At 33.6% G+C, this 27,431-nt stretch overlaps 2 protein-coding genes and 1 long non-coding RNA gene across 5 annotated transcripts; 1 reads left to right on the top strand and 2 right to left on the bottom strand.

Annotated features, from left to right (window-relative positions):
* The first annotated feature begins 981 nt into the window (after nt 1-981).
* LOC105769835 (uncharacterized) lies at nt 982-8,224 on the top strand. The gene is made up of 2 exons (XM_052631270.1): nt 982-1,217; nt 1,322-8,224. Exons 1-2 carry the CDS (start codon nt 1,070-1,072, stop codon nt 8,101-8,103), a joined length of 6,930 nt encoding a protein of 2,309 aa, XP_052487230.1. The 5' UTR covers nt 982-1,069; the 3' UTR covers nt 8,104-8,224.
* Nucleotides 8,225-8,331: 107 nt separating this feature from the next.
* Nucleotides 8,332-12,639, bottom strand: LOC105769834 (uncharacterized). Of its 3 annotated transcripts, XR_008196120.1 has the most exons (4): nt 12,479-12,587; nt 9,922-10,007; nt 8,884-9,211; nt 8,332-8,515 (listed from the first exon to the last, which is right to left on the bottom strand). XR_008196120.1 is itself a non-coding variant. In XM_012590732.2 (2 exons), the coding sequence occupies exon 2, from the start codon at nt 10,819-10,821 to the stop codon at nt 10,129-10,131; it is 693 nt and encodes a 230-aa protein (XP_012446186.1). In that variant the 5' UTR covers nt 10,822-11,075; nt 12,479-12,639; the 3' UTR covers nt 9,622-10,128. The 3 variants fall into 3 exon arrangements, 1 of the variants encoding a protein (XP_012446186.1); XR_008196119.1 differs by having other exon boundaries at nt 8,884-10,007; nt 12,479-12,585; XM_012590732.2 differs by lacking the exons at nt 8,332-8,515; nt 8,884-9,211 and having other exon boundaries at nt 9,622-11,075; nt 12,479-12,639.
* A 1,647-nt stretch (nt 12,640-14,286) lies between these two features.
* Nucleotides 14,287-18,474, bottom strand: LOC128041316 (uncharacterized). Its single transcript, XR_008196121.1, has 2 exons — nt 16,028-18,474; nt 14,287-14,609 (listed from the first exon to the last, which is right to left on the bottom strand). It is a non-coding gene; the product is annotated as an uncharacterized LOC128041316 (long non-coding RNA).
* Nucleotides 18,475-27,431: the final 8,957 nt, after the last annotated feature.

The following is a 27,431-nucleotide window of genomic DNA, read 5'->3' as shown; positions in this document are numbered from 1 at the left end:
TTCAATTTTAATTTAAAATAATCTGAAGATAAGATTTTACTTTAATTAATATACTATTAAAATTAATTAAAACCGGTTATTTCATAAAAATAAACTTAAATTTTTTCTTTTATGATGTATTTATTTTTATTTATCAAGTTTTATTTCGTTAAATAGAAATTCTAATTTTATTTATTAAGTTTTAGTATTTATAAGTTGTTAACTATCAAAATAAAATGCTTGAAAGAATGCATTTATTTAATTATATTTTCAAGCCACCAGAATTAATATTGAGTGGTAAAATTTAATTAAAAATCAAAGTTGGTGGCAGAATTTAATAAAATTCAAAGCTTTGTAGTAAAATTTAATCACATAAGAGTTAAATGGCAAATTGCAATATTCACCTCTAGTATGAGGACAAATTTGCATTTTAACCCTTTAAAAGTTGAAGTGGTGTTAACAAATAGAGACAAAAATTAAAAATGAAAATAGGAAGACTAAACTCCAAAGAAGAGTCAAATTAAAATGTTTTTAAGATGGATTATTTATTTTACTTTTTAATTTATACTTAGAAACATTAATTTATAATAATAAAAATATGATCTCTTCGCGTGGATGACAATAAGTGATATCTTATTTGGGCAGACATCATCGAGGATTTCACTTCTAAGTTATTTAAGAAATATTTTAATTAAATTAACTATATCTCCTTACTAATATATATATTATATTGTGAGAGGTTAACATATAGTGTGCATAAATTAAATGTTATTACTTATTTGGGCATATGTTTAAATTAAGGGGTTGACTTTACTATGATATTTCATTAAATCGTACATTTCTTTAAATGGAAAAATAAAACAACCATTTAAATTTCCACCAAGAGAAAATTAATAAACAAGCAACCAACTTTTGGCTGCTTCACAAAGATGCTAGAGGGAAGCAATGAATCTATCCTTTACTCTTATAAGACACACATGCACATACACACACACACACCGCCATTGCTTTCTCTTCAATTCCCTATTCACAATGCCCCCATTACTTTATTCAGCTGCCTATAATTTAATCAATAACCAAAGGTAGAAGCATGGAGCTTGAATTAGGACTTAAGATTACCCGTACCAGAGATGATATCACTTCAACATCTGATCTTCGCATTTCCAAACATCCATTTGGTCCTGTTTTCATGTATACAGAAACCGACCAAATGTTTATCCTCATTGCTCATCTCAAAGGTAATGGCCCACCCCACCCCTCCTTTCTTTTTTCATTTTCTTACAAATGTTGGTTTATCTTGGTGTTGTGTGATCTCAATGAAGATTTTGGAACTCTAATGCAGGTTTCAGAAGACAGGACATCTTCATTGAGATAAATAAAGATGGGAACCGGATTGCCATAAGTGGGGAGAAGCCTGTCCAGGAGATGGTGTTGATAGGGTGGATTATGTGCAAGAAGCAGGTTGATATAAAGGCTTTCAGAAAGGTTTTTAGTATACCTGATGCTGTGGATTTGGAAAGAATCAAAGCCAAGTATAATGAACAAGAATCAACGTTGAGAATCATCATGAAAAAGAAGTTTAAAGGAATCAGTGGTGTTGCCATTGAAGAACAGAATGAAGAATCAGAACCAGAGCAAGAGCAAGAACAAGAACGAGAAGAAGAACAAGAAGAGCCTAAGATGATTAATGAAGAGCAGCCCGAGGAAGATGAACAGCTCCCAAACATAGAATTGGGTGAGAAGAAGGAACCTGCAAAGGAACAATGGGTCAAAAAGGATGCCGAAACTGCAGCTGAAGCTGAAGCTGCAAAGGCATCAAAACTGAAGTTGGCTGAAGAGAAGAAACCCGAAGAGGTACCCAAGGAGAAAAGTGTTGAGCAAGTGGTGCCAAAACCAATGCCAGTTGAAAAGGAGACTGAAGCTGAGAAGGTACTGAAACTGAAGTTGGCTGAAAAGAAGAAACCTGAAGAGGTACCCAAGGAGGAAAGTGTTAAGCAAAAGGTGCAAAAACCAAAGCTGGTCCAAAAGGAGGATGAAGCTGAACCTGAGAATTTACCAAAACTGAAGTTTGCTGAAAAGAAGAAACCTGAAGAGGTACCCAAGGAGAAAAGTGTTGAGCAAATGGTGCCAGAACCAAGGATGGTTCAAAAGGAGACTGAAGCTGAGAAGGTAACAAAACTGACGTTGGCTGAAAAGAAGAAACCTGAAGATGTAACCAAGGAGGAAAGCATTGAGCAAAAGGTGCCAAAACCAAAGTTAGTCGTAAAGGAGGCTGAAGCTGAAGCTGAGAAGGTACCAAAACTGATTTTGGCCGAAAAGAAGAAACTTGAAGAGGTGCCCAAGGAGGAAAGTGTTGAGCAAAATGTGCCAAAACAAAAGTTGGTCGAAGATGAAGCTAAGAAGGTACCAAAACTGAAGTTGGCTGAAAAGAAGAAACCTGAAGAGGTAATCAAGGAGGAAAGCGTTGAGCAAAAGGTAATAAAACAGAAGTTGGTCGAAAAGGAGGCTGAAGTCACAGCTGAAGATGAGAAGGTACCAAAACTGAAATTGGCTGAAAGGAAGAAACATGAAGAGGTACAGATGGAGGAAAACATTGAGCAAAAGGTGCCAAAACCAAAGTTGGCAGAAGATGAAGCTGAGAAAGTACCAAAACTGATGTTGGCTAAAAAGAAGAAACCTGAAGAGGTACCCAAGGAGGAAAGTGTTAAGCAAAAGGTGCAAAAACCAAAGCTGGTCCAAAAGGAGGATGAAGCTGAACCTGAGAATTTACCAAAACTGAAGTTTGCTGAAAAGAAGAAACCTGAAGAGGTACCCAAGGAGAAAAGTGTTGAGCAAATGGTGCCAGAACCAAGGATGGTTCAAAAGGAGACTGAAGCTGAGAAGGTAACAAAACTGACGTTGGCTGAAAAGAAGAAACCTGAAGATGTAACCAAGGAGGAAAGCATTGAGCAAAAGGTGCCAAAACCAAAGTTAGTCGTAAAGGAGGCTGAAGCTGAAGCTGAGAAGGTACCAAAACTGATTTTGGCCGAAAAGAAGAAACTTGAAGAGGTGCCCAAGGAGGAAAGTGTTGAGCAAAATGTGCCAAAACAAAAGTTGGTCGAAGATGAAGCTAAGAAGGTACCAAAACTGAAGTTGGCTGAAAAGAAGAAACCTGAAGAGGTAATCAAGGAGGAAAGCGTTGAGCAAAAGGTAATAAAACAGAAGTTGGTCGAAAAGGAGGCTGAAGTCACAGCTGAAGATGAGAAGGTACCAAAACTGAAATTGGCTGAAAAGAAGAAACATGAAGAGGTACAGATGGAGGAAAACATTGAGCAAAAGGTGCCAAAACCAAAGTTGGTAGAAGATGAAGCTGAGAAAGTACCAAAACTGATGTTGGCTGAAAAGAAGAAACCTGAAGAGGTAACCAAGGACGAAAGTGTTGAGCAAAAGGTGCCAAAACAGAAGTTGGTCGAAAAGGAGGCTGAAGTCGCAGCTGAAGATGACAAGGTACCAAAACTGAAATTGGCTGAAAAGAAGAAACATGAAGAGGTACAGGTGGAGGAAAACGTTGAGCAAAAGGTGCCAAAACCAAAGTTGGTAGAAGCTGAAGCTGAGAAAGTACCAAAACTGACGTTGGCTGAAAAGAAGAAACCTGAAGAGGTAACCAAGGAGGAAAGTGTTGAGCAAAAGGTGCCAAAACAAAAGTTGGTTGAAAAGGAGGCTGAAGTTGAAGCAGAAGATGAGAAGGTACCAAAACTAGCAGAAAAGAAAAAACCTGAAGAGGTACAGGAGGAAACCATTAAGCAAAAGGGGCCAAAACCAAAGCTGGTCGATGCTGAAGCTGAAGCTGAGAAGGTACCAAAACTGACGTTGGCTGAAAAGAAGAAACCTGAAGAGGTAACCAAGGAGGAAAGCATTGAGCAAAAGGTGCCCAAACCAAAGTTGGTCGAAAAGGAGGCTGAAGCTGAGAAGGTACCAAAACAGATGATGGCTGAACTGAAGAAACTTGAAGAGATAACCAAGGAGGAAAGTGTTGAGCAAAAGGTGCCAAAACCACAGTTGCTCAAAGCTGAAGAAGAGAAGGTACCGCAATTGATATTGGCAGAAAAGAAGAAACCTAAAGAGATACCCAAGGAGGAAAGTGTTGAGCAAAAGGTGCCAAAACCAAAGTTGGTCGACGCTGAAGCTGAAGCTGAGAAAGTACCAAAACTGATGTTGTCCGAAAAGAAGAAACCTAAAGAGGTAACCGAGGAAAGCATTCAGCAAAAGATGCCCAAACCAAAGTTGGTCGAAAAGGAGGCTGAACCTGAGAAGGTGCCAAAACAGATGATGGCTGCAAAGAAGAAACCTGAAGAGGTACCCAAGGAGGAAAGTGTTGAGCAAAAGGTGCCAAAACCAAAGTTGGTTGAGAAGAAGGAACCTAAAGAGGTACCCAAGGTGGAGAGTGTTGAGGAAAAGGTACCAAAACCAAAGTTGGTAGAGAAGAAGAAACTTGAGGAGGCACCCAAGGGGGAGAGTGTTGAGGAAAAAGTAGCAAATTTGGTTGAAAAGAAAAAACTTGAAGAGGTACCCAAGGTGGAGAGTGTTGAGAAGAAGGCACCAAAACCAAAGTTGATCGAGAAAAAGGAACCTGAAGACACACCCAAGGTGGAGATTGTTGAGGAAAAGGTACCAAAACCAGAGTTGGTTGAGAAGAAGGCACCTGAAAAGGTACCCAAGGAGGCTGAAGCTGAAGCTGAGAAGGTACCAAAACTGATTTTGGCTGAAAAGAAGAAACTTGAAGAGGTGCCCAAGGAGGAAAGTGTTGAGCAAAATGTGCCAAAACAAAAGTGGGTCGAAGATGAAGCTGAGAAAGTACCAAAACTGATGTTGGCTGAAAAGAAGAAACCTGAAGAGGTAACCAAGGACGAAAGTGTTGAGCAAAAGGTGCCAAAACAGAAGTTGGTCGAAAAGGAGGCTGAAGTCGCAGCTGAAGATGAAAAGGTACCAAAACTGAAATTGGCTGAAAAGAAGAAACATGAAGAGGTACAGGTGGAGGAAAACGTTGAGCAAAAGGTGCCAAAACCAAAGTTGGTAGAAGCTGAATCTGAGAAAGTACCAAAACTGACGTTGGCTGAAAAGAAGAAACCTGAAGAGGTAACCAAGGAGGAAAGTGTTGAGCAAAAGGCGCCAAAACAAAAGTTGGTTGAAAAGGAGGCTGAAGTTGAAGCAGAAGATGAGAAGGTACCAAAACTAGCCGAAAAGAAGAAACCTGAAGAGGTACAGGAGGAAACCATTGAGCAAAAGGGGCCAAAACCAAAGCTGGTCGATGCTGAAGCTGAAGCTGAGAAGGTACCAAAACTGACGTTGGCTGAAAAGAAGAAACCTGAAGAGGTAACCAAGGAGGAAAGCATTGAGCAAAAGGTGCCCAAACCAAATTTGGTCGAAAAGGAGGCTGAAGCTGAGAAGGTACCAAAACAGATGATGGCTGAACTGAAGAAACTTGAAGAGATAACCAAGGAGGAAAGTGTTGAGCAAAAGGTGCCAAAACCACAGTTGCTCAAAGCTGAAGAAGAGAAGGTACCGCAATTGATATTGGCAGAAAAGAAGAAACCTAAAGAGATACCCAAGGAGGAAAGTGTTGAGCAAAAGGTGCCAAAACCAAAGTTGGTCGACGCTGAAGCTGAAGCTGAGAAAGTACCAAAACTGATGTTGTCCGAAAAGAAGAAACCTAAAGAGGTAACCGAGGAAAGCATTCAGCAAAAGATGCCCAAACCAAAGTTGGTCGAAAAGGAGGCTGAACCTGAGAAGGTGCCAAAACAGATGATGGCTGCAAAGAAGAAACCTGAAGAGGTACCCAAGGAGGAAAGTGTTGAGCAAAAGGTGCCAAAACCAAAGTTGGTTGAGAAGAAGGAACCTAAAGAGGTACCCAAGGTGGAGAGTGTTGAGGAAAAGGTACCAAAACCAAAGTTGGTAGAGAAGAAGAAACTTGAAGAGGCACCCAAGGGGGAGAGTGTTGAGGAAAAAGTAGCAAAGTTGGTTGAAAAGAAAAAACTTGAAGAGGTACCCAAGGTGGAGAGTGTTGAGAAGAAGGCACCAAAACCAAAGTTGATCGAGAAAAAGGAACCTGAAGATACACCCAAGGTGGAGATTGTTGAGGAAAAGGTACCAAAACCAAAGTTGGTTGAGAAGAAGGAACCTGAAAAGGTACCCAAGGTGGAGACTGGTGAGGCGAAAGTACCAACACTAAAGTTGGTTGAGAAGAAGAAACCTGAAGAGGCATCCCAAGGGGAGAATGTTGAGGAAAAAGTAGCAAAACTGAAGTTGGTTGAGAAGAAAAAACCTGAAGAGGTACACAAGGTGGAGAGTGTTGAGAAGAAGGTGCCAAAACAAAAGTCGATCGAGAAGAAGGAACCTAAAGATGCATCAAAGGGGGAGAATGTTGAGGAAAAGGTACCAAAACCAAAGTTGGTCGAGAAGAAGGAACTTGGAGTGATACCCAAGGTGGAGAGTGGTGAGAAGAAGGTTTCAAAACCGAAGTTGATCGAGAAGAAGGAAACTGAGGATGCATCCAAGGGGGTGAGTGTTGAGGAAAAGGTATCAAAACCAAAGTTGGTTGAGAAGAAGGAACCTAAAGAGGTACCCAAGGGGGAGACTGTTGAGAAAAAAGTACCAAAATCAAAGTTGGTTGAGAAAAAGGAACCTGAAGAGATACCCAAGGTGGAGGGTGTTGAAAAGAAATTACCGAAACCAAAGTTGATTGAGAATAAGGAACCTAAAGAGTTACCCAAGGTGGAGACCGATGAGGAAAAGGTACCAAAACCAAAGTTGGTTGAGAAGCAGAAACCTGATGAGGCACCCAAGGAAGAGAGGGTTGAGGAAAAAGCACCAAAATCAAAGTTGGTTGAGAAGAAGGAACTTGGAGAGATACCTAAGGTGGAGAGTATTAAGAAGAAGGTATGGAAACCAAAGTTGATCGAGAAGAAGGAACCTGAAGACACACCCAAGAAGGGGAGTGTTGAGGAAAATGTACCAAAATCAAGGCTGGTTGAAACTAAGGAACCTGAAGAGGAACCCAAAGGGGAGAGTATTGAGGAAAAGGTACCAAAACTAAAGTTGGTTGAGAAGAAGGAACCTGGAAAGGCAACCAAAGAGGAAAGGCTTGAGGAAAAGGTACCAAAACCAAAGTTGGTTGAAAATAAGGAACTTGAAGAGGTACCTAAGGAGAAGACTGTCGAGAGAAAGATTCAAAGTACTGATGAAATTGATCAATCGCAAGCTGAAGCTTGTAAAGAGGTTGGGAACCAAACTAGTTTTGAGAAAGAACCAGAGGAATCTGAGTCTGAAAAAGAGGAAGAAATTGGAGCGAAGATTGAGAAGGAAGAAACAAAGGAAGTGGAAAATGCAATTCATGGCGAACCTGAAAATGCTGAAGAAGAGGTAATGCAAACAGAACCTGAAGAACACGAGGTTGAAGCAGTGGAGGAAACTCATAAGGTTAAGGAAACACCACCAGAAAAAATCCCTGAACAGAAGGTCGCATCAGCTGCTCAACAAGCATCTCCAGAACCAGAAATAATGGAGCCTGAGGTAAGTGAACTTGAACCACCGTTGACAGAGGTGGCAGCAAACAAAGAACTCCAAGAAAAGGAACCTCCTGATGAGATTCATAAGGTTGAAGAAGTACAGGAAGAGCCATGGGCAGAAGAAACAGAGGATACAGCAGGTCAAGCAACTCAACAATCAGAGTTACCAAGTTTACCACCAATTCAAGATGAAGATAAAAGAATTAGAGATGAGTATCATCAAGCAGAAGATTTAACTTCTGAACAATCTTTAATGGAACCTGGACCTGATCAAGAGCCAAAGGAAGATGACACTGAGCAGCAACTTGAAGATGAATCAGATAAACAAGAATTAGATCAGGAAAATGAAACTGAGGGTACAGAGGATGAAATTGGAGAAGAAACCGATGAGGAAGAATATGGAATTACGACATCTCCTGAAATAGACACTGACAAAGATAAAGGTCCAATCGAGGGACCAGCTACGGAGGAGAAGCCCAAAAAGACTAAACTGCAGAAACCCTTAATGTTTGCAGGATCAGCATTTCTTGTCTCTCTCATTGTGATAGTCATTAAATTACTTAAAGCAAGAAAAAGATGAAATTGCTAGCATTTAGTATTTCTCCATTTATACACTGATGATAACCTTTGAGTCTGCACTCAGACAATACCGTTGACTTCTCACTTCTGAGAAAATTTTAATCTCATTGTGGTTTGCATTGTTCACGGCTTTAACACTAAATGTTGTACCTCAATAAACATATAACTATTATGATTTTTGGATAAAATTCTTCATGAAAGTTAGTGCAACAAGAAGAAGCTTTTCTCAATTGGAGCCTGACCTGGCTCAACTTCAAAACGAGAAGCATTCAATCATGGGAGTTTATACAGCCGCTGGGGAGTTGTAAGGAGCAGAGTGTTCTGTTCTGGCAGCCCCTCCAAGCCCGTTTGGTAGTTGAATTTGCTTCCTCTGGAGTCTGCATATGTTATGTTCCACCACCCATGCCTTTGCTCTGCATATTATCAAGAAATGGGATAAAGCAGAGGGAGTTAGTCCCTCAGCTTTCCTTCAACAATAGTCATACAAGTTATTGTTAAGGGAGTCTAAAGGAGAGGGGGTAGAAAAGATGTCATGTCTGAACCATACACATCCAACACTAAAATCAATCATCATCCATCTACTGGATACAGCATGCACGATAAAAGTTAGTCCAAGGATTTCAAGATGCAAAAATATGCTCAATAATCATACCCTTTACTGTGGAATACAAAGCAAACTGGAAATGATAATTTCTGCTTTTAAAGCAACTAATTAGGAATCAAAATGCAACAAATAAGAATAAATCAAGTAAACAGAAGCTTGCAAACACTTATTAGTTACCTAGAAGTGTTCAGTTCTGCCAAGTACTTCACATTGTTGATCAAGGCGAGGCTTCCTTAGAGTAGAGCAGTCATTGAGTACAGCTTAAGACAGATGTTGCCTACAGCAGAGTTCAACTGAGCTTTTGATATTAAGAAGCAGGTTGAATATAGCTCAACAAAGTGTCGTGTTCTAAATTTCGAGTACGGAGATTTAAATAGCTTTTCACAGTTATAATAAGCTACCAAATCAAAGGTTGTTGTTGACCAAGCCATGAAACTCCATCTCTTAAACAACCAGAAAACCCAGAATCCAGAGTCTTCACCCTTAGGTGAGTTTCAGTCCATCACTGTAAAATCAGTAAGTTTGTAGTTTGTTTTAAATAGCATGTAATATCCCATACACTGTAACTTTTCCCTTACATATGAACAGGCTCCTGCAATATTCATCTTCAAACATCAACTAATGCTCTACTTTAAGGAAAATTTGTCCAGAATAAACAAATATTTGGAATATTTTGGTGTTAGCAATTACGTCTTTAATTGGATAGCCTGAATTGGGAACAATTGGCTGCTTGAAAATGACAATCTGTGATAACAAAAGCATTGAACTTAACACGCATCTTCATGGATTAAGGGACTGCCACTCAAAAAATAAATGAATTACAGCACCTTTCCAAGTCTTTCTTTCACTCTCCTTTAGCTACAATATGCTACCCAAATCACACAATCCCTAGTGGATGGAATATTACTGCATTAATTAACATAAACACCAGTTCGATGACTTTCATTCAAAGAAAAACACCAGCTAGAAACAGTTTAAATCAATGCAGATCTTTGCAATCTTTCCTCAGGACATCGATGCCTGACATTTTTAAAGGAAATACAAGCCCATTTGCATAGGAGCAATTGTTTTCAGAAACTAGTTTCATATCATTTCAATATAAAAAACATGAATCAAAGACCACAGGCAAAACCAACTGGAACACTTAAAGCCTTGGGAATAACAAATTTAATTGTACAAGAAACTGCCAAAAACAAATCAGCCTGCCAGGCCTACCTTCAGCTTTCACCTCACTATGTAAGTATCTGAGGTATCTCAAGATTCTCAACAAATTTCAAGGCTTTTTTCAGTTCTGCTTCTACCTGTTTGTATCACCAGCATTCAGAATTCAAGTTTTTTCCATTCATAACAACAATACTACGATACTGTAACCAACAAATATACACAAATGAACACATATAGATCACTGCAGTATAAAAAAGATTAATCAGAAGCTTTTTTTCTCATTATAATTCTTGTTACTCTCCTTCCATTCAAGGTAACATCAGAAGAGCTGAGCAGCCGAGACCTCCTAAACAACCTAACAATCTCCTTGACTTCCTCCTCACCACATTCATCCACAACCACCACACACACTCCACCATTTCTGACAGTCCTCTCCATCTCCTCTGCATTCCGCAAGGGATACAAGGCCGCCATCAAATGACCAGTGAAGGCAACATCAAAAGCCCCATCAAAGAAGGGAAGATTATGGGGATTGGCCCTGCTAACCAAAGGCAAGGATTCTATCAGTTCAACACCTATAACATTCTTAAGACCCATTTTGGATAGAGCCATGACCTCATGGCCAGCCCCAGCAGAGACACACAGGACCTTGGAGTGGTTCTTTAAGAGACCATTTTGGTACAGTTGGGTGAAGAATTGAACAAAGGAAGAGACCCGGGTCGTCCAAGATTTGGAGGACCAGAGGCGGGCATTCTTCTTGGAAAGAGGAAGGTGGTGGCGAGGGGTAGAGTCACAGGTCGAGTTGGGGAATCTCAAGTGAGGCTTTTGGAGAGCACTTGGTGGGATGCATGTTTTGGGGGTTTGGAGGAAGAGGAAGGTGATGATAAGTGTTGCTATGGTAATTGATACAAAAGATACCTCATTTTGGAATTTTTGAATCTGTTTTTCCATTTTGGTTTTCCTCCGTGGTCAAAATTTTTACCCCAGTATTCTGTTGGTCTCTTTCTCCACTAAAAATGCAGAGTCTGACAACCACAATAGAATCTGTTTATAAGGAGAGAGAGGGCTATTTTCATTTCTCAAAATTTTCCTTTCCTCTTCTATTTACAAGATATTCTGCTTTAGTAGTATTAGCATAAGATTGCAGCAATCTTGCTTTGAACTGGTATGAATGTAAGGATCTCCTATGCTATTGTATTGGAAAACTGCAACACAAGATATAATACATGGAGATACCATTAGACCAAATGTAAACCGCATATGTATTTATTGAAAGTCCTAACAAATTGGCAACTATTGGAACAAGCCGTATAGGCCACTATTACAATAGTAATGACAGCAATAGCAGAAGCTGTGGCATAAACATTTCTATACTGTAGTCAATATAGAAGAAAACAACAGCCCAAGGATTTCTGTAGTATGTGACCCCAATTATGTAGTACACATTCAAGACAAGATTAAAAAAAGCCCCATTCAAATAATAGAATGCATTCATTTAAGAAGAAACTCTAGTTTAAAATTTCTTTATCGAATATGGAAAATCGCAATTTAAAAGTAAATAGCCAGGCTGCATTATACCTTTAATCAATCATCTTATATTCAGTCCAAGAAAATCAATAGCATGCCGCATCTAAAGCATTTTACAATAAATTTCAGAAATGAGAAAAAATTCCACTAGTTGAAAGATCTATAATCCGTGAGATCTTTTATGGAAAACCCTTGAGATTCATTATTGTCAGAATGAAATGGTAGTGACGCTCATAATTTTCATAAAAGCCAATACACACACCTTAAGGAATAAAAGACAACTAGAACAGGTTTGGCAGAAACAACAATGGAGTTTCAAAATGAAAATCAATGAAACTACCTGAGGCAATGACTCCAAAAAAAAGAAAGAAAAGAAAACTGCTAAAATGAAGCATTAAGGGTTACCAGGAAACACGAATAAATTGCAAGCTAGGATTAAAAGAAACAGAACACTGACAAGTCTTGCTAACAGACAGCAGTAGTTGAAGAAGACAGACGATGCTCACATTGATGGAAGAAACAGATAAAGTGCAACCAACAAAAACGCATGAAAGTTGAATTAAATGGTCACCAAGAAAATAAATTAAGCAATTTAAAAAAAAACGATTTTTAACTACTATTACTCCCAACAAACCACAAGTTTTTTTATTGTAAACTACAGCTAATTAATCAATTACATGAAAAATCATATGCCAAGGAGACAAAGGAAGCAAGGTCAAAGCTTGCAAAAAAAAAAAACCCCTCAAATATCTACCCATGATTTGTGGTTTTAACCAAACTGATCTTCATTAAAAGCCCTAACTACATAAGCAGCCATGTCCATATGAAGAAAGCGAGAAAGAGTTGTTCTTCAAATTAAGCCCCCAAAAAATGCTTTTGATGGCATTAGTGAAAGGAAATTTCCAAAGTGAAAAATAAAAAATAACTGATGCATTTCAATAAGTTCTGGACTAAATTAAAAAATAAAAGAAAAATGTGTAGTTCTCTGAACCATCTGAAATTGAAATTTAAAGCAGACAGATCTTCCATGCAGTGATACGAATCAATAGCGAAAAAGAGGATAAAAGAAAAGTGTACTGACCTTGAAACATGCATCCCCCGCTTGGAACACAATATTGAATCTGAGACAGATAGATACTGAACAAAATGAAGAGGTGGTCTGGTCTTTCCTTCTACTTCTCAAGTTTTTACCCATTGATGCTTATCAAATATTAAAGGTTAAAATTTAACCTGTATTCTTCACAATTTTATAATTTAATCCCAGAAATTTATATATAAGTAAATTAATATTTTAGTTTAATAAAAGGAAAAGATTAATTACAATAGTGTGTAAAAAGAATTATGCCGAGAGTAAAAAGATTAATATATTTCATCTAATAAAAATGATTTGGGATTATTAAATATATAGCTCATTTCAAATATTATTTCTTTATTTTAAGTTTTAATGTTATAATATTAAAAATATATATTAAAAATGTCAAGAATATGTCAAAAAACGGCTTGAAAGTTTGACACGAAAATAATCAAAAACCTTGCTTTATTTAATTAAAGGTAGTTTTGCATTTTCTTTGTTATATTATTTTTTTCTACAAATAGACATCATTAGAATAAGATTAGGGAGACTTAGACCTAACCATTCTCAGTTTTTTTTGTTGTTTTATGAGTTTCTAAACTCTCTTTTCTAGTTAATTCGAAGTTTTGATTCGACAGGTTTGTGAGATTGAATTGTTCTTAATATTTCTTTGCTCTTTAGCATTTGCATGTCCTTTGGTTTAATTACAATTATTCGAGTTTGTTAAATATTCGACCGGTATTTGATAGCTTAAAATAATTATCTTCTCAATTAGATAATTGGTCCATCAATTGATTTATAATATTTGTGATAATTGCGTGATTATTTGTGCAATGTGGACATGCAATCTAACTTAAATAAGCATTGATTGTCTTTCGTTCTTAAGGCTATTGATAAATTAAATTCTCAAGCGACCGTTGTAGGGTTGTTTGTTAACAATGAAGTATTTAATGGCAATTGTATTGATTATCGAGAAGATAATAAGAGATTAGATTACTAGTCGATCGTCGCTAACTATAACCAGTTTATTAAAGAACATTAAAATTCATGTTTGCATAAATGATTAAACCCTTGAATCAAATGAAGAATTTGGTTTGACATAGTTTTTATTCATTGATTTTCTCACATTTTCTTATTTATTGTTATTTTGTTTTACTTTTAATTTTAGCTTGCCTCGCTTATTTATTTTTATTTGTTTGTTAAAGAAATAAAATTATGAGTATACAACTCTACTTGTCATTTTCTACTAATTCATTTGTTCTTTATTGTTGATGACTTCAATAATCGCACAATATTATTTAATAATAAAAGTCAATATACGCAATCAACTCATGAATACAAACTATTTTGATAATATATACCAAAACCAACCAGTAACTAAATTACATACTTTGTTGTACTTCAAAATACAATTAAAGTTGTCGTGTCTGCTCAAATATTCAAAAGCATTAATAAATTTAAATGGGTATTCAAACATAATAACATAATTTTATTGCCTACTCAAACAAAATTCTTCATAGATCGGATTTTGTTTTAGAATAAAACAGAAAAACACCATCTGTACTCATTACACATGAAAATGTTTTTAGTTTTATATAAAATCAATAAATAATCACTAATTCAATGAACACCAGAATATTACGGTCTCATGAGTCTTTTTTATTTTTTATATTTTAATGAGTAATCAATTATGTTCTATAATAATTAAAGTTAATAAAATTTTTATATAAAATTATAATATATTATTTGACTATATCATAATCTAGTTGCATTTTATATTCAAAGTTACAAACCATTAATAGTAGATAAGGCAAAAGTTCGCATTGTACATTTGGTTTAGGAAGAGATCTATCAGCCTAAGCCCAAACATTGATATTGTAATAATATAATAACTCAAAGACAGCGTGGATAAGTACACTCGGGAGAAAGGAGAGTGAAAAATACAGGAGCATTTGTTTATAGTTGGGCACTGTACACAGCATTTATTAAATGCCCCAAGTTATACACAGTTCTATTCCCACTAAATTAGCATCTTCTAATCTCTAAAACTGCAACCAACAGGTGCGCTGAGAACTCATGGCTATGTCAACATCATGTAAACGCATTCACTTTTCACACACCACCTGACCACAAAACAAATCTGTACATACAGGTGGTAAAATGATTCATTACCATAGACAATGGGAGAGATGCTAAAATTAAAACCAAAACATTTCATCTTCAAATACTTAATCATACAGTGAACTTGCAACGCTCTCAAAGGTCAGAATTCCATAACTCTAAACAGTTCATCAGCGATGCTGTGCTATTTAATTTCATTGATAACCTTTCCAAATCCTCTACTACCAATGGCAGCAACAAGGACAACAGAAACAGAAAAATAAAAAGAATGGTCAATGCTCTTACGCATAGACATTTATCAACCATAAATCCTATAGTTTGCAATTTCTCTGATGCATTAATGACACATTTATAAAACAAGCATAAGCAAGATAAGACAGCATGGAAAAGCACACTCGAGGGAAAAGGTATAGAATACACAAGCACGAGTTTATAGTTCAGCACTTCAGACAGCATTTATTAATGCCAGAAGCTCAAATATATACACACATTATACAGACTAAATTACCATCTTTTTGGGGGTGATTAAAGACATCTTCCTTTGACAACTATCTAAAACTGCAACCAAAATGATTGCCCTCAGAACTCATAGCTATGTCAAGATCATGTACTTTTCACTGTAATCACCTTCATCAATAGCTTTTTGCACACCACCTGACCACCAAAGAAATCTATATATGTATGTATATATATATGCGTGTGGGAAATATACCCAACATATTGCCAATGGAGATAACATGTGTGGTGAAGAGAGACAGAGAGAGAGAGAGAGAGAGAGAGAGAGAGAATGAAAGGAGGTGGAGTGCAAAAGCCAAAGATGAATCGAAAACGAGAACAATCCAATCAAAATTGAGTTTTCCATCATTGGGCAAAATAATGGCAGCAGGTCTAGATTAAACCAAGACAAGTTTCTAAAATCCTACATAACATCATGAGGAAAGCACTATGATCTACTAAAAGAGAATATACTGAGACAGCAAAAAGCACAATGGTCAGAAAAGGCTCTAATCAAGCTTCGAAAACCCTGAACAGCCTATAAAAACAATTTAAAAGGAGGATATAGTTCAAATAAAGCAAAATACCCTCCGTATCATAATTGGCCACATGTCAAAGCATTTGAAATTGATTAAGGAATAAAAAGAAGTGAAAGATTGAATATAACCAAAATGAATCACTGAGATTACATGCTTTCTCAAGTATTACCAGGTAATGAGCATAGAAAATACTAGTTGAGGTCGAACAAGAAAGAGGTCGATCTCATTGACAACAAATCCAATCAAAAGTATTTTAAGAAAAATAAATTTAATAAAAATTATTATAATAATATTATATGCAACAAAACAGAAATGCCAACATTGCTATGCAGGGTGATCATGCATTAATTTCAACAGATAACATTCACCTCTACTCTAGTATAGGAGATTAGAAAGCAAGTACATTTTCTGTTACTTCTCCTGTCCATGCCCAAAAACAAACTCTTCAGCAATGAAAATCAAAACATTTCATTTCATCTTCAGATATCATACAGTGACAGAACCTGCAATGCCCTCAGAGGTCAGAACTCAATAGTTCTAAGAAATTCATCAATGGTGAGACTATTTAGTTTCATTGATAACCTTTCCACATCCTCTACTTCCATTGCCATCAATAGTCAAAAGGACTAACAAATCATAATAAAAATAATAGTAATAATAATAACAACAACAACTGCGACAACGAAGAGAGAAGAAGAAAAAGAAGAAGCCAAAACTAGAGATAACAAATAGTAGAGAGGATGGAGGCTAATAACAATGACGTGGGCACCTCTAAGCCTATACAAGTATTCATCATTGGGCAGGGCAGGTTGATGAGCAAACTAACATCCAAGCGTGTTTAGGGAATGTGAACTCGATGCCAAATATGCTCATAGAAGAAAAAAGGGGTGATAAATATACACATGTACTATCAAATAAAACCATAGAAAACCCACCTCACAACAGCAAAGATTAAATATAAATATAAATGCAGATTTAATCAACCAGAAATACTATGTCTGCATTTCTCTGAAGCATTGGGCTTAAATACATTCATAATATAAAGTATAAGGTATCTCTAAGATTGCTCACTAAAAATACACTCATAGAAGGAAAAGGAAAGTGAAAAATATGCACACACACATATTTACAGTTCAGCACTGTATATGGCATTTGTTAATGCCAGAAGTCAAAAGATACAAACTCCTTACACAGTTCTATTTGAACTAAATTAGCACCTTTTGGCTGAACACATCTGCCTCCAAAATGCACTAGAAGTGCAAACAAAAAGAGCCCTCAGACCTCATGGCTATGCCAACATCATGTACAGTTTCACAGTAAACACATCATTCAATGGCTTTTCATACACCACCTTACCACCAAAGAAATGTCTATATAGATATAGATAGATAGAAAGGTATAGTGTGTGTGTGTATTGGAAAACCATCCAATGCACAGCCAGTATAAAGACCATCCAAGAGAGAGAGAGAGAGAGAGAGAGGAGGTGGAGTGCAAAAGCCAGAGAAGAATAGAAAACCAGAACCATTCAATCAAAAATGAGTTTTCCATCATGGGGCAAAAGCAGCAATAAGTCTCAATGAAACCCAAGGCACAGGTTTCTAAAACCCTACATAACATCATTGAAAGAAGAAACTATGATTTACTAAAAGAGTATATACTGAGAAAGCAAAAGGTACAATGGTCACCAAGGCTCTAATCAAGCTTTAGATACCCTAAAAGCCCTATAACAACAAGGAAGATATATTTCAAAGAAAGAAATATAACTTTAGTAACATAATTCAACAATAGTGATGCTCATGACTTTCATTCCAAGAGCTCGGTGAAAAAGGTAAACAACAACAAGACTAAGTAGCAAAAGAACTACCCAATATATCAGCTTTTTCTCGCCATTGGGCACATGCCAAAACCTCTGAAATTCATTAAGCATATGTCACACAGATGGTATCAAAAGCAGTGAAATATTGACTAGAAACATAGTGAATCACTAGGAAGTTAACGTACTTACAAATACCAGTTGGTATTAAACCAGAAAAAGGGTTCACAATATTTTCTCAGACAATTAAATGTTTAATGGTTTCAAATTAGCAACTAAAGAAGAAGCGGGTCGGATACAATAATTGATGAAATAGACGCAATAAAAGCATCAAGAAGGAAATGAAGCTTCATCTAGCAACAAAAGACTAATTTCAAGTATGACATTGCCATTGAGATTGACATAGTTCATAAGATTAATGAAACTAAAGACCCATACAACATATCCAATGAGATCATACAACTATTCGATAGCATTACAATTCCATACTGTACTGGAGTTCTAAAGGCCAATTAACAGCCAAAAATACAATCTCATTGCAGAAAACCGCTAATAACAATGCATTCAGCTAAGGGTACGCATGAGTATAATCAAGATGCAAATCACATGAGAAAAAAAAACAGAATGATAATCCTACAATCAAAATGTTCAACAAAGCCCTCAGATCTCATAGCTATATCTGGTCATTCACAGTATTAACAAACTGGTTTTCATTAAGAGAATTTATCAACCATCATCTGTGTCAATAAGAAGATAAATAGAATTATAGATCGAAAGAATAGAGAAAGAGAACAGGGAAAGAGGAGAGAGTTATCGACAGGAACCAGAAAGGATAGAGAAACGGAAGGGGAGGAAGTGGAAGAGGAAAAGGAATTGAACAACAAATGATGATAGTAAATGCTCTAAAGCGAAAATCAGTCGAACTGCTCCATTCAATGAGTTTTCCATCATTGGGCAAAATCCACTAAACCAAAATTTAAAGTTCAAAAACATGTTTTTAACCCCCCCCCCCAGGGCAAAAAAAAAAAGTAATGAAAACTTACCATTACAACAAAATCTGCACACAAAAACAAAAAATAAAACCAAAACTGGCAAGTCAGATAAAGGTTTCTAGCTTGCATGTACATCAAGATAGCATTTCTTTTAACCGCGCCTTCATCTCAACTAAAAGAAATGGCTTTGGGAGTCAAATACAAAATTGGGTATTTTCTAAAAGTGATAAAAAGAAATGAAAGCCCTGAGATCTCACAGCTTTGTGGTATTTTAATGCTTGGGGTTGTTCTCCAAGTACCTGACAATATACACACAACTAATATAAACGTGTATATGAGTTCTGTATATATTGTGCGAATGAAAAGGCAGTGGTGGAGATGGAGCCAGCGGTGGGTTAACAAAAACAGTTTTTTTTTTCTAAGAATATGGAGAGATGCAAGACGCCGGAAAGCAATAAGTATTAGGGCAAAGAGAAAACAAAAAAGATGGAATAGGCTGAAAATTTAATGAGTAATGAGCTGGATCAAGCCCAGGTATAAATTTGCAAAGCCCGTGGTCCAGTAATAATGGCTGAGATAAGGAATAAGACTTTATAACAAGGGAAAACTTCACCGTAAGTTACTAAACTATGGATAAGTTTTTGTTTTAGTTACTTAATTAGAAAAAGTTATAATTTGGTCATTAAATTATTCAAAAATTTTCATTCAAGTCACTAACCTGTTAAAATTGATGCCATAAGGCTTACATTGTTGGCACTTCCTGCACTAATTGAAATCTTTCTTTCCCCTTCTCTTATACATTTAATTTTTTTCATGAAACAACTTCGCATGTCACGAATCTGCAAACCAAAATTCAAACATTTTTTGCTTCAATCTTTAACACTGACCGTCAAATCGAATTAGATCTAAGATATGTTCATCTACTCGTTTGTAGGTATTGATCCATCATATCGATCGTTAAATTGTTGCTTGAAACTCGCTAGCGGAACTTTAAAAGAAAATTAATAGCCCAATAATTGAAATAATTTTTTTTTGAATAGTTCATTGACACAAATGAAAACTTTTAAACAGTTCAGTGACCAAATTGTAACTTTTTTAGTAAAGTGACCAAAACGAAAACTTACCTATAGTTTAGTGACTAATGATTTCGCTTACACTTATAACAATATATGTATTTTAGGGTGAACTATAGCATTAATCACCCAACTATCAATATATTTCTTTTAGGTCATCAAATTATAAAACTTTCAATTTCATCAATAATGTTTTTAGTGATTTTGTTTTGGTCACTCTTCATAAATCGTTAACCAAAATAATGGCATTCTCAATACTAATAATTTCTATAATTCTGGTCATATATAAATAATTTAACAAATTTAACCCTCCATATTTATAAATTTTATAAATTTAGTCCATAAACAAATTTTCTTTTTTAATTATGTAGCAAGTCTAACCAATCAAGAATTGACATGTAGATTAAAAAATCAACAGATATGTAACATGTCATTTAAGTTTTAATTTATTTAAATTTTCATCAAATAAAATTTATTATTTGTTTAATTTCTTTTAAACCCAAAATAAAATTAATGGTACCACTGTCGGCCACATCATAGAAATTCTTTTCGGGTGTTAGAAAAAAAATCAAAAACCATTAACAACAAGTCGAAGCCACTCAAACCCCCATAGCCACTGACTTGAGCTCACCACAATCCTTAATCGAACCCCAAGGCTTCGGGTCAAACCAAAAACTTAGCGTTGAAGCAATTTTTGCCAAATTCGAAGAGTGATAGGCCAAATCAAGGATCGAAATATGAGGTGATGGGTTTAAAAGATCTCAAGGGGCTTGATTTCTAGTTTTGGATATTCAAACAAATCCGTTCTAATAGTAATTATAAGAAGAGAGGAAAATGAAGGGTATGGATTTTGTTTAGAAAAGAAATAATTGATGGCTTTTAATAAAATAAAACGAAAAATGGTTAGGTGTAAAAAGAAAGGTGATGATTTTTAGTGAAAGCAACGAAGGAGATGAAAAACCTAGATAGCTTTTTGGGTTAAATATATTAAATAAATTTTGTAATTTTAAGGATTAGGATTAATGTAATAGAATGTGTAAATATTGATGACTACATATGTTATTATATCAATTAGAAAAAATTATCTCTGAAAATAATAATTGTGCACTTGATTTAGATTTTGATCATTAATTAATCCATAAAGATAATTTTTAAATATGTATACAATTTAATCTCGTATTTTTACCAATAAATTTTAGGAAAATTCTATTCTCCTCCCCAAATTTCAAAAGAAAATATTACATTCTTAAATATCATTTTCCATTCACACACCAACCCAGCTCATTGCCAAGTTTCAATTTTTATTATTATCAGAGGTCACCCAGTTTCCTGTATTAATAATTATTTTAATACTAAATAAGTTACATCATTATTATTGCAATAACTAGAAAGGGTTAGTATGAACATGATTATATCATTCTATTTAAAGGGTTTGAGGGAGGGTTTCATGGGTAGTTTAGGAATAACATCAAAAAATTTTAACAAAACACTTTTTTAATTAGTGGTTAAATTCTACTATTAATCCTTATGACTATGAATAAGTTGTGGATTTAGTTCATATATTTTAATCTGGCCAATTTTAACCCATGTAGGGGCAAAGTCTAGAGTTATGTGATAGCAATCGAGATAAAACTAAAAAAATTTGGAAGGCCAAAGTTAAAAAAATTCGTATCAAAATGACTTAAATTGAATTTTAAACTTTAAAATAAAAAGGCCAAAATTGCAATTGTTACGTTTAAATAAAAGTTAAAAGAGACTAAATTGAACAATTAACATTTCGAAGGCACTATAATCTTAACTATACCACAGAGACAAGGGGACGATGGATGTTAACAAGGATGGATCTAGGGGGCTTAGAATTTTCAGATTTTTGAATTTTATATATAAATTATCATGTATTTTAAATTTGGTGTCCACATTGTATAACATCCATCCCCCTTGATCAAATTGTATTTCATAAAATTCACCTTTTTAAGCCATAAGGTAATACTTTATATTAACAAATTATTTTTCTGTTTTTAATTATATAACTTTAATAATAATAATAATCAGATATTAATGTATGATGGACTTTGAATGACTAAATTTAAAGGTCTAATATGGACTTTAAAGCCAAATTTTAAAATTAATTGATTTGTCCCATATCCATACTAGCATCCAAGAGATAACCTCACAATTGAGCATCAGTATCGGTTTTGATATATTCATTGCTAGTACCAATTCATTGCTAACAAAAATGAATTCTCGCTTTAATGAGGTAGTGGAGTTACTTGTTCTTACCTCCGCTTTGGATCCACGCGACAATCACAAAACTTTTCAAGTGGAAGATATTTGCAAGCTTATGAATTATTTTTATCTGGACTATTTTACGGAGCAAGAAAAGCTACACATGAAGATCCAATTGGAGCGTTTTCAACTCGATGCTCATCAAAGCACAGAGTTGCAGAAAACTTCTATAGTTGCCAAGTTGTGTCAAGTGCTAGCTAAGACAAATAAGTCAAGTATTTATCCTCTTCTTGATAGAATTATTCGTCTTGTGCCAACTCTTCTCGTGTCTATTGCAACAATCGAACTAGCATTTTCAGCCATGAAAATTGTGAAGACAAGGTTTTGCAACAAAATAGAGGATGATTTTCTTTCAACTTACTTGGTGGCATACATCGAAAAAGATATAGCTCAAGAATTTTCAACAGATTCTATCATTGATGAATTCGATCTTATGAAAAAACGGAGGGTGCAGTTTAGGATGTCTAGTATTGAGAAATAGGACTAAGGCCAAGTGTTTTAAATTTAATTTTTTGAATTATAATGATATTTGTGAAATTTTTAGCATAGTATTAGTTATTATTTTTTGTGTATTAGAAAGAAATATTTAATTTTATATAATACAATTTTTTCTTTTAATTTTGTTACGCTTAAATCGTTCATACTTTTTAAAAATATTAAATTAATTTGTTGGATAAGAAAAAAATTATCCGAGAAGAATAGTCACTTTTTATGTTAAGAAAATGGTCGTTCAGATTTAGAAGTTTTGTCTCCTTTGAGTAAAATCCTAAATATGTTTGGAGAAACTTTATTAAATTAATTAAGTTTTGTTATTTCAAAATTTTCATGCACAAATATACCATGTTACCTTACTATTTCCACATTTTATAATCTCCATCTATAATCACAAATTTGGAGAAACTTTTGAACTGATCAATATAACATTTCTTATTCATTATATTATTGAACTTGTCATTTTATTTTTATTTATAAGATTTATTACATTTACAAATAATAATTTTAATTTAATTAAATAAATTTACTTCACAATAAAATTTATCATACCTATAAATAATAATTCTTACTCCATTAGGACATTTTTATTACATAATATTGTATACAGTAAATAATTTAAATTTAATATTGAATTACTTTATATTTAAAATATTATATTTCCATTAATAAGTAAAAGAAAATTTATATTACTTTAATTTTAATTGTTTATATAATAACATTTTAGTTAATTTATAAAAATATAAAAATATACTTATATAATATTAATTATATATTATATATTATATTATTATAGTGAATTTATTAACTAATAAAAACTAAATAGTGAATAGTATAATGTACATTATATCATTCTTTTATAGTTTACACTGTGATTAGAATTTTTTATTAGTAGTATGTTTGAATGATTAAATATATTTACAATTTTATTATTTATTATTTTGAATAAAATTTTTATTAATTATATGAAGTAAACTTATATTGTCCATTGAATATGGTAAAAATGCTTTAATATGATTTGAATTTTCATTATTATTATAATATTTGAATTGTTAAAAGTAATATATTTTAATTGTTTTTCAGCATATTAAATAACAATAATTTATACTAATTACAATAAATAGAAATACATTATTTTTAAAATTAATTAAAATATTAAATGTACAAATCACATATCACGCATGTGACATTATAAACTAGTTACTCTCTAAAAAATCTATGGATTCACAACTATTGTTCGTGTCAAAATTGAAATTCAAAACTTAAAAATATATGACCTAAGAATGAGAAAATTAGAGAGTGTGAAGTCAAGCTACAATTTTATGCATACTTAAGACTAATAGCGAAATTTAACAAATAGATTTAACTACTATTGTTTAGATCTACATTGAAATTTTAAAGATTCGAAAAGTATAAGGACTAAAATTGACTAATTTAAAAAATATAAAGAGTAAAATTACCAAATTAAAATCTAAAACTAAATCCACAACTTATACATAATATAAGAATTAATGACGAATTTTGAGCTTTTGTTTTTTAGTGAATTACAAAAGGAGGGCAAAGCCCTAATAGCAATGCGACTCGAACTTAAACCACACCCAGGGCGATGAACACCCTAACAATCAGGCCAACACACAATATTTTTTTGAGCTTTATTAAATGGTACAAATTTAACACAATTTCAATAGTTAAATATTTAAATGTCATATATCACATACAATTTCTTTTATAAATAAAATAAAATATGCCTAGAATGATTTTTATTAGTATTTTCACCTTCAACCAACTTTTTAGCATGATATATTGTGGATAAAATACATCATCAATTTTCAATTCAATCTATTTTTTTCCCCTATAAGTTCAAGTTTCAATAAGAATGTTAGTTCTTACTGTTCATATGTTATGATATGAATATACCACACCAATTCATTATGTGTAGATGATGAGATTCCATTGATACAGAGCCAATTCCAATAGACTTATTGGAGGGTCCCATTGGCGTGCGTCCAGTAGGAATTGAACCTACGAATTCGACAATTATGAGTTGGGCACTTTAACCATTCAGCCATGGATGCTTAGTGGGGATCCTCGTACGTGGTGAATAACCAAATTCCGATTGAAATGAAATATTTAGGATAAATCAATGCAATTTAGGAGGAATCAATGAAAGGACATCAATTCAAATCCTAAATTTTCGAATTGAGAGAGATTAAGAATTCTCACTATTTCTTATATTCATGGACCCAATTCAATTCAGTGGGATCTTTCATTCACATTCTTTTCCACCAAGAACGTTTTATAAAACTCTTGGACCCCCGAATTTGGAGTATTCTACTTTCACACAATTTACAGGGTTCAACAAGCAATCGATATTTCACGATTAAGGGTGTAGTACTATTTGTAGTAGCGGTCCTTATATATCGTATTAACAATCAAAATATGGTCGAAAGAAAAATTCTCTATTTGATAGGGCTTATTCCTATACCTATGATGTAATGACCCAAAATTCACGGGCATCGGAAAAGTATAATATCGGGCTTCCGTCTCAGTAAATTAAGTTTAAAAATAATTATTAGAAATATTTACGAGACTATTTGTGCGTTTAATTAGGTTTTAGATAGGTGTTATGAGTAATTAGCAAAAAGGATTAAATTGCAATAGAAGTGAAAGTTTAATTATAGATTAAAGGAAAATAATAGGGACCAAATGGGCAATTAAGCCACATTTGGAGGATGAAACAACATAACATTGTAAAAATCTTAGATTTTTATTATAAAGTATATTATTAAATTAATTATATTATAAATATTATATTAAGAAATAAATTAAATAAAGACAAATGTAAGGTGATAACTTAATACAAGTGTATAAATAAAATACATACACTTGTAATACTTATATTTAATTACTAAATAGATATTTGTTTTAATTATTATTATATTAAAGTAATTAAATAAAAGAAAATAAATGAAATCAAACGAAATAAAAAGAAAAGAAAGAAACAAAACAGAAAAGAAACAGAATAGCATTCGAAACAGAACAGAGAAAGAAGAGAAAGAAAGAAAAAGGGAAGTAGGGTTTCTAAAGCTTGGAATTTAATTTGGTAAGTCAATTTAGCCCTTTTTTCTTAATTTTAATGTTTTAGAAGTTTTAAAACAAAGTTTTGATGGAATTAAATTGATATTTAGAAAGTTCATAGGTTTTCAAGTATAGTTTATGTTGAATAAATTGTTGAATTAGGGATTTAATTGAATGAATTTTAAGCTAGAATTAATAAAGGGATTAAATTGTGAAAGAAGCTATAATTTTTATGTTTTAGGGACTAAATTGAGGAAATTCGAAATTAAGAAAATATGCTGAAATTTTGATAGTTAAATTTGAGTTTGGATGAAATTTAAATAGAAATAGAGTGTGAATTGAATTAGGAAAGTAAGTGAATTTAGTTAGGATTAAATTAAGAATAAGGAAGAAATTGAATAGAAATCCAATTATTTATTTTAATTTAATGCTGTAATTAATAGCAAAAATTATTGTTATTTTAAGTAGCTAACAAAGAGAGGCATCGACATCAAAAGGAAAGGAGAAAGCTATCGAGGACTAAAGCGGAGATTTACGGTTTGTATTACTATAATTCAAATTATTTATTTTAAATGTTAAATTTTAATTTATGTGTTTAGTAAATGAAATCGAGGTAAGTATTAATATTAGTATTATTATTATTATTATTATTATTATTATTATTATTATTATTATTATTAAGATGAGTGAGAATTAATTTGAATAGTTGATATGAATTAATATTTGAATTGTTTGTTGATTGAAAGTGGGAAGTGAATTTAAATCGAATAGTGGTGATATTAAATTGAATGGAAATGTATTGCATTGTGAAAATGTGTGAATTGCGGATTAATTATTGATTGAAAGGTGGAAAAATGATTGAATTGAAAATGTGAGAAATTGCGATTGAATTGGGATTATATGTGATTTAAATACTCTATTAACTAGTCGAATTTGAGTCGGATATAGTTGGCATGCCATAGGATTGGAAGAGTCGAGGATACTTTGACCTCGAGTCGATGAGACCTTTGGTGTCACTATATTTCTTCGGATAGATTCGATGAGTCTTGGGTACCAACTTTCTTGGCTTTGCCGATGAGACAACTTGGTGTCAACTATTGCTTGAACTATCCGATGAGGCCTTTGGGTGCCATTACGGTGTGTTTGGTTGGATCGTGTATCCGCCAAAGTCGAGTTTTGTTAATAGGGTAAATGATGAAATGATAAACCGAGCGAGTTGGTCAAACAAGCTCTTTGAAATGAAGCGAAAAAGTTGAATTGTGAATTGAAATGTGATATGAGATAGAGGAATGAACCTAAGGTTCATGATTTGTTCAAACTCAAATTGTGGATATATGATATTGGTTGATGAATTGCTATTGTTGAGATATTGAATTTAAATTGTACATATGAATTATGCATTACATGTTTAAATATTGTTATAATTTGAATTATGGTAATACCTTGAGTATGAAATACTCGGTGTCTGATTATTTCGAAATGCAGCGATCGATAGAAGTTAAAGGTCGGTTGACATCCGGACTAATCCCGACTTCAGCATAACTTTGGTGATGTATATTTTCTTTGGTAAATGTGGCATGTACATAGGATGTGTATAAAGATTATTATATTTAATATAAATGGTTAAAATGTTAGTATTATAAGTTTAAGATTTATAATGAATGAAGTTTACCTAATTTGATTTATTTATTGTTTTGTTAAATTTAAATTAATATCATGTAGATTGAGTTTGATTAGAAGTATTTAGAATAGAAAATGAGAGCGTGAAATGAATTGGTTGATTTGGTTATATTTGGAAATGTTATGAATTTTAATTGTAGGGGGTTGTATGTAAAAATAAGCCGAAGTCTTTTTGAAATTTTAAAATATATATATTTAAAAGAAGAAATTTAAAAAATAATAATAAAAATTTGAACGAAGTCAATTAGTAAAATTTATATCAATTTATGACTCTTTTGTATATATTTGTTAATTGTTTATGAATTATTTATAGATTATCTGATATGTCAGGTAATGCCTCGTAACCTATTCATGACGATTGGGGTTAGGGGTATTACGATTATTAATATCGAG

This window comes from Gossypium raimondii, chromosome 5 (assembly GCF_025698545.1).
Source record: "Gossypium raimondii isolate GPD5lz chromosome 5, ASM2569854v1, whole genome shotgun sequence".
Classification (NCBI taxonomy): domain Eukaryota; kingdom Viridiplantae; phylum Streptophyta; class Magnoliopsida; order Malvales; family Malvaceae; genus Gossypium; species Gossypium raimondii.
This window is presented reverse-complemented; position numbering and strand designations above follow the sequence as displayed.

Bases quoted from the DNA above. Each gene is read 5' to 3' on its own strand.
- LOC105769834 (XM_012590732.2), bottom strand. From the start codon at position 10,821: ATGGAAAAACAGATTCAAAAATTCCAAAATGAGGTATCTTTTGTATCA.
- LOC105769835 (XM_052631270.1), top strand. From the start codon at position 1,070: ATGGAGCTTGAATTAGGACTTAAGATTACCCGTACCAGAGATGATATC. The intron at 1,218-1,321 runs GTAATGGCCCAC...ACTCTAATGCAG, and splicing joins CCTCATTGCTCATCTCAAAG to GTTTCAGAAGACAGGACATC.